The sequence below is a fragment of the Cylas formicarius genome, unplaced genomic scaffold, assembly GCF_029955315.1.
Source record: "Cylas formicarius isolate icCylForm1 unplaced genomic scaffold, icCylForm1.1 PGA_scaffold_1__22_contigs__length_36826433, whole genome shotgun sequence".
NCBI classification, from domain to species: Eukaryota; Metazoa; Arthropoda; class Insecta; order Coleoptera; family Brentidae; genus Cylas; species Cylas formicarius.
Window position 1 is genome coordinate 29,755,658 of NW_026844264.1, and position 13,443 is coordinate 29,769,100.

The following is a 13,443-nucleotide window of genomic DNA, read 5'->3' on the forward strand; positions in this document are numbered from 1 at the left end:
ATATTTTAACTCAAGATCGGCTCCCACAGCCTTCACAATTACAAGTTTGGACCGGCTGAGTGGAGTGGTGATGATCCATCAGTCCATTGAGCATAATTATAATTATAATTTAAAGTCAAATCTTATATTATTTCTATTGCTACTATAATACGCTATTCGTTTTATATATTTAGAAATAGAAATTAATTTTTTTAAATAATAACAACAAACAAAACTGTAAATTTTGAGGTTCTGAGCGACACATTAGTGTGGTGTTATGGACAATATAGTTATCGATCCATATTTCTTCGAGAATGAAGAAGGAAGGCCGAAAACGATTTCCGCAGCTTCTTAGAAAACAATTGGAAACTTTTCGTAGATAATAGCGAAGGAGAATCCAAATTTGTGGTTTCCACAAGATGGATCAACTGCTTGGCAAACTTTGAACCCGCTGAACCGAAATTTCTGGCAAACGTTTGATTTCAAAAAAATTTTCCTTGGCCACCTCGTTCGTCAGATTTAACTACGCCCAACTTTTTTATGGGAATATTTGAAAATAAAATGTAATGTAATGTGTAATGGAAAAAGAGCTGTATGTCTGCAAAAAAAAATTAATCAAAATAACTTAAACAAAATAAATTAATAAAATTTCGAGAGTCAGATGGTTTAGAAAATACTAACGCGCTAAGCCAACTGAAATCAAATTACAACGCGGATACGACACATAAATAATTAATTTTGCACCCCATGCTATCTGACGATCATTGGGAACCGCATATTTACCAAGGGCGAAAATGTTGAATATTTAATGGCGAGAATGAATGTGGGTGTTGATACCACGTCACTTGTATGTAGAGCGGTATTTTAAATTCTTAATTATAACCGACGCCTCATTGAAGGTGAGCATTTGAAAAAAAATCGATACATGTATGTCGGACATTGCCGGTAGGAATGAAAACTACACGATTCATTATGTTCAAAATTATTGTGTGTCTAAATAATTAGACAAAAGGATTTTTATTCCATTTGATGACGATTTTAGACAAGGTATGGTTTTGATCAGTTTTTAGCCAGAGCGCTTCCTCACTGTTATAGAAAATTGATTAGGACGAAAGATTTAATATAACAATATTTGCCAACAAAATTAATCTTTCTTATAAAACTTGAAACTTTGCCGTAGAAAACATGAAAAAAAAAGTGGTTTATTTCTTTCTATTTAAAAGAGGAAGTGAAACTAAAAATTATATACACAGATAAGACATAGAAGTTATTTAGTTTCTTATGGCCAAAATTTCTCCTTTATTGTTGCCTATTTTTGACAAGCTATAACTGCGAAATTTCTTTGCTGATGTTGGTGTGCCATTGGTGTGCGATTGATAGTCTATGCGACAATGACGTAGGATTTTATTTTAAATCGCAAATAACATATGCTGCCTAAACTGCGTTAAAGAACAACATGTAAAGAAACAACTTGAATGAAAATTAAAAAAAATGAATATTTTTACTTGACTATTTGACAAATTCGCTAAAAATTATTGTTTAATAAGTGTTACAACTGTAATGCGCTGATCTTCTATAAAAATTTTGTTTTATTTTGATATTGAGAGACATCTATTAAAAAAAATTATTCTCATTTTCTTGAATGTTATCTTCTTTCACCTTTACTTTATAAATAATACTTTGACCCTCTTCTATCCTGAATATTTACCGCACTTCATGCACGCCGCTGGTTTTGAGCGTTTTCTTTATAAGTATTCCTTGATGCAGTTTAGACATTGTTATTGTCTTGTCTTGTCTTCCATAAAAAGAACACATATTTCCAGAGCAATGCAATGCAATGCATCAAAAGAGCAATGCATTGCATTTTGATACAATGCAATACATCAAAAGAGGTCCCCAGATGTTGAACTAATGACTCGTCCAACATCATAAAGAACTTTGCAGGACGTTTCTACATTCTTTGACAAAAAAGTGAAAATTTTCACTGTCTTTGTCTGTACACAGAGGATAGATATGCCAGTATAAAGACAGGTCAAGAAATTCATCAAACTTAAGCTACAAAAGAAAGACCACCGCAATAATAATAGTAGTCGCTTAAGAGGCATCTAAACATAAAGGGAGTGCAAAGAAACACCGAATACATATTCTGCAAAGAAGAGGAGGAAACAGGCACACAAATGATATTCTGTCGGCCAGGCGTCACCAATGAATTCACTATGGATTTTAATCAGAGAGACGAATCTAGATAAGATTCTGGACAGCTTAGATTACGAAAACCAATATCGGGATAGTAGATTGGTCAACCGAATACGTTTTTCCGGGGTATTTGTTAACCAAAAACGTTTGCGAACCTATTATTAGTGGTGACTCACCTTGGTGTCGGCGTCGAGACGGGGGTGACGCTTTGCCTCGAATCCGGTCGAGTCGCTTCGTGCCAGTTCGCATCGAGGTCGGGCCACGTCGTCGTCGGGAAATCGATGCTGAAATCGTTGTCCAAATAAGTCGGCGCGAACACGCTGGCGGAGTTGATGGTGGAGGTGGCCGAAACGGGTACCGAGGACCCCAACAGACCGCCCCCAGCGGAAGATGTCGTGGAGGAGCTGTCACTTCCCGCTGACGAGGCGGTAGTCGCCGAGCTGTTGCGGGGAGAAGGTCCTCCGGTACCGTTAACGACGCTGGTCATGAGCGGGCCGCCGATACCACTCCCTCCGCCGGGATCACCCGGACCGACGTTTTCATTGTCGCTTGAAGGAAAACGGAGTTATTGCCAATTGCTGTTATTGCTATGACATGACAATTGTTTCTACAACACCGTGTTGTAGAAACAATATATATAACTTCGTGAAAATCTGAACTTTTAGTTTTTATTTATTTTGATAAATCGATTTTCATCAAGTAACGGCCACCTCAGTTCAACGTTATCTGAGGCTCTGTTATCAGCTTTGGTGGCATGTGGTTTGCGGAAAATGATGTACGAAAACATCTTACGACGAAATCCATTGTTATCGTATTTAAAGTGAAATGTGGAAGGCGGAGTTTTCTAGAGAGCGAAGCATTATTAAATGCAAAACGTGTAATTTTAATTGGATCTACTGTAGGAACCGTTAACTTATTCACAGGTACTCCCCATAAAAGTAACTACATTTGTATGTATGTATGCTAAGTATCCAGAAATCCATATCAAGCCGATATGTTGCAAGTTGCAAATATATTGCTAAAGCGTGTTAGGTGGGTTTAAATAATAAAACAAGCCTTTCCTTTAACGTTGAATACTCGGATCACTCCATAAGGGCACTGAATTTTTTTAACCCATATTCACATTAAATGCCAAACTTTATCTTCAAAGATTCCATATACGTGGATTTCTGGCACTATCTGACCGACACCAGTAAAGCTCTAAAATCCACCACTCAGTTTCTTGTACTTTATAAAATCAGTTTTCTATGTAAACATAAAGCTCAAGTATCTTGGATTGAAGTGGCTTTTACTTGATGAAAATCCATTTAATACAAATTAAATTGGAACAAAAAATGTTCGGATTTTCAAAGATTTTAACTAAACAGCAGTTTCAAATAACTTTGAACTCTGTCTATATTAAACATACATAGGAGAAGCGAGCAAGAAAATTTCGAAACGTCTATCTAAATTTGATCTTAATATTGCTTTTAAAACTGAAAACACCATAGAACACACTCTAAAAAACAACAAAACTAAATTACAAAAAACTCAAAAATCTGGAGTCTACAAACAAACAGTAGAACATTTTCGCATTCTAACTACACCATTTATTTAAATTTAGAAATGTACAACAATGGTAGAATGTCTCCTTCTAGGTTTTTTTCTCTATATACGTGGATACTGACACTATCTGACTGGCACCAGCAAATTTTTAAAATCTACCACTGTGGCTCGTGTACTTTTTAACATCAGCCTTCTATGTGACCATAAAGGAGAGTATCTTACTCGGAAAGAATGTGCGAATGTCCTTGTTTATGGAATAATAAAATTGGTAATGGATTGAAAGGAAGAATTGTTGATATAATATCAGATTCCCTAATCAGGAATTTCCCGAAGCCCTACAGAAAGGTCATTTTGCAATTTTATATGAGCGTTTGATTTTTGTAGTTCGTGAAATATTATGAGATTCCACAAGAAATAAAACCATTCTATTGTGTTTTGTTGGCCTAAGGAAACGCCTTGATGCTCCAATAACCTAGCTAAATTGAAGCCGACAGTAAGTTAATCATTTGGATCTTCCGTATGTCAAAGAAATCGGAGTTACTTTAATGAACACAAAAAACTGCGAGCGGACCTTTTATCTATCACATGAAATACCTCAGTCCAGCCAAATTATTACAGTTGGTGTACTCAAGTACTGATCACTCGCAAATTTTTAGGCAAAAAGGATCAGCCAGTACGTGCAACAATATTGCAAGCTGCATTGAACGCAACACAACCGATCCGTTTGTAACATTTATTAAAACCTATTTTAAATGATGTATTGCTTGATCCCGATTTTAATTGAAAATAATAAGGGATGACAAAAAACTTGTCCCCTTTACAAAGAAATTTTCTGTTTGCAAATTGCTTTCAGTTTCGAAACTAAAAGAAGTTTAAACTTCCATTGTCATTAGCTAACGTTTCAGAGTGATGGATCACTGTCCGTTATCCAGTGTAAACTAAGATAGTTTGGAAGGCTACTAAGCTTATATACTAGCAGTCAACTTTCGAGAGAGCTAGTAATACATGTTTCATAAAGTGTTTGATGCATCTCGACTTTTCAGTGACTGAATTTTTATATAATTTATGGCGGCACCTTTTTATGTAATAAGCAAATTCGAGAAAGTTCTTTTGGGAAATTGCCGTAATCTGAAATCTGTTTTTGTCACAGTGAAAGTTAATGGAAAAGATTCAGCGTCCCATCAACATTGTCGAAATAAAAAAAGCTTCGGACTTCTCAAAATTTTTCCATTATCTATGGGATAAACAGCCGGAATACCTGCATTGGCTTTGGCCAACTCGGGATACTAGGTACTGCCCATAATGGAAAGGTGTGATAAAATTGAACCCGAAAAAAGTGTTTTATTCAGAGGCCAACAAACTTTAATCGAAAGTTTAAATAATTTTAAGATTAAAATTTAACAAGGCAGACATTTTTGAGAGCGTTTACATACATTTAATCCTCCCCAAACTTTTTTTTTTCAATACAATTTGAAGTGTTATTCACTCTGTAATTTTAACAGTCTCATAATTAAATTAATTACAAAAGTCTTATTCAAAAGAGAAATGGATAAGAGGCGGCGTGAGTGAGAGCACCGATCACCGCTACAGTCCCGTTCTACCCGTTGATCAGTTAGCTGTACCGGCAGTACATTGTATATTTTCAGTTAACCTTAGTTGTTGTGAGCACATGTTTTTACATTATTATTATAATACCTATGTAAGTCAAGAATGTTATTTATTAAAAAGTATCTAATTTATTATTAACAATTTACAGTAACTTTTTAAATAAAATGTCGATTGAAAAAATGAAAAGTGTACCATGTGTGATATGTAAAAAGAAAGACGCTGGAAAACTTAATTTATTTACTGAGACTACTTTAAATAAATGTCGAACCACGTTAAAAATCCGACAAGAATATAACTTGAAGTAAGACTGACCGCCTTCTGAAAATTTTGGGATGCATCAAACACTTCATGAAACACGTGTTGCTGGCTCTTGGGCTATTACCACTTTCACGTTGATTTTGTTAAAATTTATACAAGTATGCAAGTCCGAAGCTTTTCCGAATATTTTCCACTCACTTTCACTGAGACAAAAACAGAATTCGGATTGCGACAATTTCCCAAAAGAACTTTCTCGAATTTGCTTATTACATAAAAAGGTGCCGCCATAAATTATATATAAATTCAGTCACTGAAAGGTCGAATTTGCTTTTGCAAATTTTGAATCGTAGTGACTCACCTAATAATCGAATGCGTCGCCATAATAAAATCCGTCTCGCTCGCGTGGGGGTTCGTTTTAAACAGTTTAGACTTGGTTTGCACCTGCACGAACTTATCGGGCGCCACTTGAATACGATAGACCTGACTTATCGACGTACCCGCACTCAGAGTCTCTTTCAAATGCGCGGTCACTTTGTGATCGTCCTGGGGCGGCACCAGGTCTCTCAGAACGCGGTTTTTAAAGTCTTTACGTAACGCTAAAGCGATCGAGTCCGAAACACCAGACGTGTCCACGCAAATAATCTTTCCATTGGAGTCCAATTTGGTGGTGAACTGTTCGAACGAACACGACGCCTTGTCCCGGTGCGAGATCCTGCTGGCCACGCACAACAGACAAGGGCCGCTATCGCTACCGTCTTCCTCCGATATCGACAAGTGATCCCGCAGTTGGGTACTGGAAATGTGCATCAATTCGTAACACGCCACCTGGAACCCAAAATCTTTAATGAAGCCGACGGGGACGGGTGAGTTAAACGCGGAAACACCCACCCTCTGTCGTTTGTCCTCCAGAGAATCTTCTAAGTCATCCTTGACCAACAACCGGACATCGATCGACTTGGATCTAGTAGGAACCGGCTGATCGCTGCCCCATTCGATGGTCATGGGAAGCAAATTCGAATGGAATTTGGTGTGATCGCCCGGATGCATAAAATTGTAAATGGTCTTGCCGATGATTTCTTCTTTTGTGTACCTGATGTACGTTGAGACGTTTTCCGTTACGTGTTCGACCTATGGAACGGTCAAACGACACTCCAGTGAATCATTTATATACCAACGTTGGTTAACGAAATCAAAGTTGTCTGAAGCCTTCTATAGCGACTTCGATATCTGTTATCGGGAAGTCGCCTCAAACGGCTCAAGTTTATTTCGCAAGATTCAGGAAGATCGATAGTTATATGACGCATACGATCTGCTGTGTCTTGCTATGACATTGGAAAGAAAAACAAGCAAAATTCAGACCAAGGTTCCAGTAGTTTTGGTTAATTAATAAATGGAAGTTGATGAACGGGACTGAAGGAGGCTTCACGTAGGTATTACGACTAACAGTCAGTTATCTAGCAGTGACATATCCAAAAATTTAAGGAGGATTTGGTTTATATGATTTTTTGTAAGCTACTAATATTCTTAATCGATTTCAATCTAAATACGTCAGGCACCCCAGGGATACCGTCTAAAAGAACCAGAATGGTTTTCGCTCTAAACTATTCTGCTTTTTTTCGAAGTTCGTCGATTGCCTTCTTTTATATGACGCCAACTACGAGTTGTCTCGTCCTGTGTTTACTTGCCGTTTTTGTCCAGCAATTATTAAACTCCCAATATCAATAGAAGGCTTCTGGGAACATAACAAAAAATTGATGCTGGCTTTTCAATCATAAACTTATAAAAAAACGTTAAAAAATAAAACAACTACGAGATAATTCCAAATCCCTTAAAAAAATATTTTTTATGATACCTATGGACTAGAATTAGAGTTAATATGATAATGTGATCAATTTAAACTGTCATTTGCTACTTAACATTTACAGCTTAACAGTTAACCAATAAATATTTACCTTTCCATCGCTGTTAACTACAAAAAGGAATCCCTCCAGTGCCTCCAATAAAAGAGGCCCGTAAACTTCGTTAGACAGGATCGTGGGTCGTGAAGAGGACACTTCACCTTGCTGCACCGGATCGGTGTTTTGCTGATCCCCGTTGTCCTGCAACATCATTTTAATATACACATTGTTTCAGAAAATTAATATTTAAAAATAACGTTATTTGAGGTAATAAACGTGTGTCCCAAAACGATTGCTTCGGAAGAAAGTTCTTAAAAGGGGCCCCCGGATAGTTGTTTTGCTTTTTTATTTTTTGAAACACCCGGTATGCGTTGTTAGTTTCCTTTAAATTCTGACTCCATTAAATTCTCTTTGCTACGACATGCTGCAAATTTACAACTCCTCCGTACAGACAATTCTGTTTCGATTCCGAAAATTTCTTCCACGTGTGTTTTCAATTTTGGAAAAAGCAGAGAAATGAGTAAGTAGTAAGACCACCGTGCGTAATTTTTGATACCGTTAAAAAACAAATATTTAATTATGTGCCTTAATATTGATCGAGGCTATGCTGATCAACCTTCGAATAGACCATATACTTCTTACTTTTTCCATGATTTACAGTTTACTTCTCGTCATACTTTTAATGGAATCGGGCAGCCCCAAAAAGACCAACTACATTGTTCTGTAACTGCCCCATTTTCATCAGCAGCGTCATCATATTAGAAAAATTCTTGCCAGAACAACAAATATAATTTTTATGCATTGAATTGTATCCTAAATGTTCAGATGTGACAAATATTTCATTTTTAAAGTTATTTTTTGAGTTACACCCTTCTAGGAATCATTAAAAATAAAATGGTTTTGCACTTGCCCATAACGTATCTTGTATATTCGGTGGATATGGTAGTAGTATATGGTATTTTTTCTTATCCAGTCCGATGAAATTTTATTTAAAATATAATTGAATGAACATTTTAACATACAATACAATATAATCGAAGTTCTTTATATAAAGTAAAAAATTCATTTTCAGTTTTTCATTTTTTAACATATCCTTCGTTTTTTTGCTTTCATACTCTTCTTCGTCTAAACAGCAGCCAATTTACTATTCGATTTTTTTTTTAAATATCTTAAAATCAGTTTACAACTACGCGACTACAGAACAAAGAATGATGTTTGATTGAACAGTGTAAATAATCTTCATATTTAAAAAAAACTAAAAACAATTGATTTTTGTGAATAACAATAAGAATTCAGAATATACGTAGAAGGATGCCGAAATACAAATTACAGGAAACTAGGTGGTCATCAATAGAAAATCGACGCAGTATTGTTAATAATTTGAAACCGATATTCATCATTTGAAGTCCTCTGTGCTGTACCTCACTTTTTTAGATATGGTTTTTATATAACGTATAAACAGTATCCACTACAAAAAAGGACCATTTCACCAAGAGTACTCCCCAATTGTGCAACGAATTAACCGACTTAAATATTTCTTCGTTCCCTATTATTACAGTATCTTAAGATCTGGCCTCTCTATATTATTGTTGATCTCTTTCATATTGTTTTGACATAACGTTTTATAATTTTATATTGAGTGGGCTTGTAATTGTTATCGCTTTTGTAATAATGTGTGACTCTTCTTAACTTATCTTCTTACTCTTTACTCCTGACCTTTTGCATATAATTTTTATGTTATTCGTTTTGGTTAGATCTTAACATAATATAGCTCATTGGTAACATCAAATTTAATTTACCTTTAACCCCATTTTGCGAATATGATTTGAACTTGAGTAATTGATAAGTAATAATTAATTTATTTTACTTCATTTACTACCAAAAGAATTTTTTGGTCAAAGAGAAGAAAAAGAAGCATATCATGGACACAAAACATTCTTTCAGTAGTGTGAGAGTTTGTAATTTCTGCAATTTAATTATCTCATAATATATTTTATTATTTTGTTGGTGGTATTTTGCCGATGCCAAACAAATGAATTCATTTTACAGTTGCGGTTCTCATTATCAAGCCGACATTTGAAGTAGTTGAGTGACTTACGGAAAGAGGTTTAATAGGATTTTTTGCAATGATGTTGAATGGAACATGTTTATATTTTACACTATACGATGTTTACCTGCTGTTTGATCCTGCGGATCTGGTTAACGGTTTCTTGTAAGATGGCGCACTTGTCCGGCTTGACGGACAGCGAGCTCATGTCCGCAAAATTGGCGGATATCAGCTCGGCCAGCTCTTCTATGTAGATGTTTTCCTGTTCGCGGCGCCGTTTCTCATTGTTGCATTTGTTTCTGTAACAAATACCGATTATTACTATGACAGGCACAATAAAACCCAAGATTTGGCGGGATTCTTTGTTTCCGACTTTTAACTGTAAGCAAAGCGAAACAGCAAACAGACACTCTGTATTTATCATCGAATTACTCTTCTATTGTTGCCGAATTCGCTAAAAAAATCGTTTTAAATCAAGAAAACACTGAGTTAAGCCATAAAACACATTTTTCTCTGCCATATGCTTCTCCGAAATCTCCTCAATATTTAAACGCAAAGCAAAAGGTGGCATTATAATGAAATACGACGTAGATAGGCATGTATGCTGGATCGCATTAGATGTCACCACCTGGTCGGAACAGGTGAACGGAAGCGTTGGTCTTTACACTCCTATTTTTTTACGAAAAACCTGCCCATTTTCTGTAATACGTCTTGCAAACTTTTCATTACTACGAACGCCAGCTTGCCGGCGCAGCCAATTTTAAGCAACGCGACCGTCGCCTTTGGTTTATGAAAGATTTTGGATAATATACGGACGACCACATGGCCTCGTGAAGGGCCTCAACGACTTTGAAAGAAAAAAGAAATTATAAATTGTAAGCCCATATCATATCGGCATATATTATTAATGAGCTTGAGCAAATTTGGATCCTGGGGATAAATTGTTTTAACACATGAATGAACAATTTCTATAAAAACTTCTTAAGGAAGATATAGAAAATGTTATTGGGAATAGCTTCGTTTTTAATTTTCTACAAATTTAAACTACTTTAAATAGACTTTATTAAAGTACGCCGTCAAGTTCATCACTTCCTTATATATTTTTTTACTCCCATCGTTTTCCACGGTTCCAAGCCACTTCGGACATTTCCGGGATTTTACCGCACGGGTTCGGGAGCAATCGGATGTTTTCGGCGATATTTCCCATGCTTTGCATTTTGACGTTCATTAATTCCGACGGACAGTGAATGAATTCGTGTTGTTTTGCGAAAATATACCCAAAAACTAACGGTCGTAGAAAAAGTATATTATGCTACACGTGCGGTAAATTTTTTAAGTCACTCGTTACATTCGCTCAGCTCGTGTCAAATAAATTCGTGAGTCAAATGCCGTTTCCGCACTTGTTGCATAATATACTATAAATTTAATAAAAATAAAAAAAGGGTTAAAAACGTGAAAAAATCAAATTGTTCCGATGTCTTATTTGAAAATTTGCAAATAAAATTTTTCAATATTTTCGAGAAAGAATTTGTAAGATTTTTTATAAAATAGACAATTTTTACAGGTAATGGCAAATGTTTAAGAACTTTCGTCATCGAGTTATTTATTATATTTGATGCACAAACTGGTACATTTATTATGACGCGGGCTTTAGTGTTGACACTGTATATTATTTTTTAAAAAATGTCGGTTGCTTTTTGCCTCATGTGTCATCTAATGAATGATCCACTATTCTATTGTATATATTGATATTGAGGATCAGTAGTTCTTAAGAAGGCAATAAAATTTCCGACTAAATATGATTTTTTTTTTTATAAAACCCGCCCGACAACTCATCAATTCCTTAGTATCTAAAGAGAGACTGTTAAATTTTTGATTAATAAGCGAGTAAATCATGTAAAAAAAAATCATTCAAGTAGGATAGTGATGTTTTTGTTATAAACTTCCTTGCTCATGTATAGTCTGTCTCAATCACAATTATGTAAGTTTTCTGCCGATATTGGTTTCATCTTCCTCTAGCTTCTTTTTCAGGTTATCCATTTTCCTTCTTATTAGGTCCTTTTGACTATTGTCTATATTCTATATGGTGAGTTTGAAAATCACTACGTTTATTGTATGTGTGTGTATACTTTAGGATTTTGTGATCATGAGATATATTATCAACAAATAAATATCTAGCACTATGCAGCAAGTGAAATTTGGAAATGGTACGTATAGTTTGGTAATTTAATAATAATAATACGTACGTCTATATATAGGCTACCTCATTAATACATTAACAAAATTACTAAGCAAAAAAGTGTAAAAACACTGCAATCAGTGACGCAATAGTTGGTAGTGATATTTCCAAAAATTAATAACAAAAATCTAATATTCTACCATCATCAGTGCACTGGACTCTCGGAAAGTTACATGTTTATTTAACCACCAGCTAAGTGACGAACGGAAAAATATTGGTGCACCAAAATGTGTGTAAAAAAAGGTGTAGATTTGGTTACACTACAGTAGGAAAGACCGATTCTTCGTTATGACGTCACCCGTCCCTCACACGGTCTTGGTCTTTAGAAAATAAGTTTCGATACGCGTTATCTTTTTCACTTGCGTTTTACTGGTTGCAAATTTTTCATTGCGTCAAATCCGCTTCGAATTGTAGATAAAGTACGATAAAACGACTAATACTGTTAAAAGTGACTCGGCGAGCAATCCTACACAAAACTCAAACGAAATTACGAAATGACTTACGAACTGGCACTGTCAGCCATAATCACAATCAATAATATCCTGTGAAGACGAGCAGGGTTCTCCGAAAAATAGAAGAAAAAACCTTTGTGCGCGGGGATATCGCGACGACACTAGCGCGAACTTATCTAAAGCGATGCAAGAAACGCGAGGCAAGCGAAAAGCGCATAAAAAAAACCGTCACTGTCGGCGTTTTCGCGTCGCACGGATTTTTTAAACAATAAAAAAAAGTGGGGAAGAGTGTTCTTGGTTACCAAGTGTTCGACTTGGGCTTTTGTTATTATAATACCGCTTGCATAAAACGCGACGTAGAGGTTTTTAACACGATGGCGGATATCAGACGACGCAAGTCAATAAGTCAGTATCACAAATTTATATATCGTAACTGTCTTCTCCTTTAACTGACGGGAACCGATGATTTTATTAATGAACGATGATTTTACATCCCCTTATTGTGAAGAAAAATTTCACAAATTGTTTGTTGCAGCGCAGCACGGTGGTTCTTAAGTCCACAGGCGACCTTAATTGGTGCCAAATTCATAATTATTTTAAAAAATGAAATTTTATTTTGGAACTACGTAACTATAAAAATCCAACTACAGCAAATTCGTTTTTCAACAACCAAACGCAAGCTTATTTTACAAAACAAATAACAGTCAAGTCAAACACAATTTTTTTACTCAAAAAAATTGGATACTGGAACTATATCGCTAATTAGGGCTCAATTAACTTCATACCTTACAAATATGCCTTTATCAAATTCAAACAAAATCGAAGATATTTATTAAAAAACGTACAGTGTTGCCAAAAAACTATACAGATATTGGGCAGTATATTTATATTTATTTAACATTAAATATATTTAATTTAATGTTATAGATTTTACATTCGGCTAAAGACTTAGACAATACCATTTATACCTTTATCAAATTCATACAAAATCGAAGATATTTATTAAAAAACGTACAATGTGTGGCCAAAAAACTATACAGATTTTGGGCAGTGTATTTATATTTATTTAACATATAATATATTTAATTTAATTTTATAGACTTTACATTCGGCTAAAGACTTAGACAATACCATTTTAATGTTCAAATTTTTTTTACATTAAGCTTAACAGGTTATATTCAATTAAATAAAAGATACAACTACAAATAACCAACAAAAAAT

General features: G+C 35.1%; 1 protein-coding gene across 8 annotated transcripts in view; it reads right to left on the reverse strand.

Annotated features, from left to right (window-relative positions):
- The window catches only part of LOC132696590 (nuclear receptor coactivator 3-like), a 292,746-nt gene that overhangs the window by 38,093 nt on the left and 241,210 nt on the right, over positions 1-13,443 (reverse strand). For all 8 annotated transcript variants that reach the window (XM_060661507.1, XM_060661509.1, XM_060661504.1 and 5 more), the window contains exons 3-7: positions 9,659-9,830; positions 7,539-7,685; positions 6,475-6,714; positions 5,945-6,411; positions 2,352-2,723 (exon numbers count right to left, since the gene is read on the reverse strand). In XM_060661507.1, the coding sequence (XP_060517490.1) occupies positions 2,352-2,723; positions 5,945-6,411; positions 6,475-6,714; positions 7,539-7,685; positions 9,659-9,830 (1,398 nt within the window). The remainder of the gene's footprint in view (positions 1-2,351; positions 2,724-5,944; positions 6,412-6,474; positions 6,715-7,538; positions 7,686-9,658; positions 9,831-13,443) is intronic.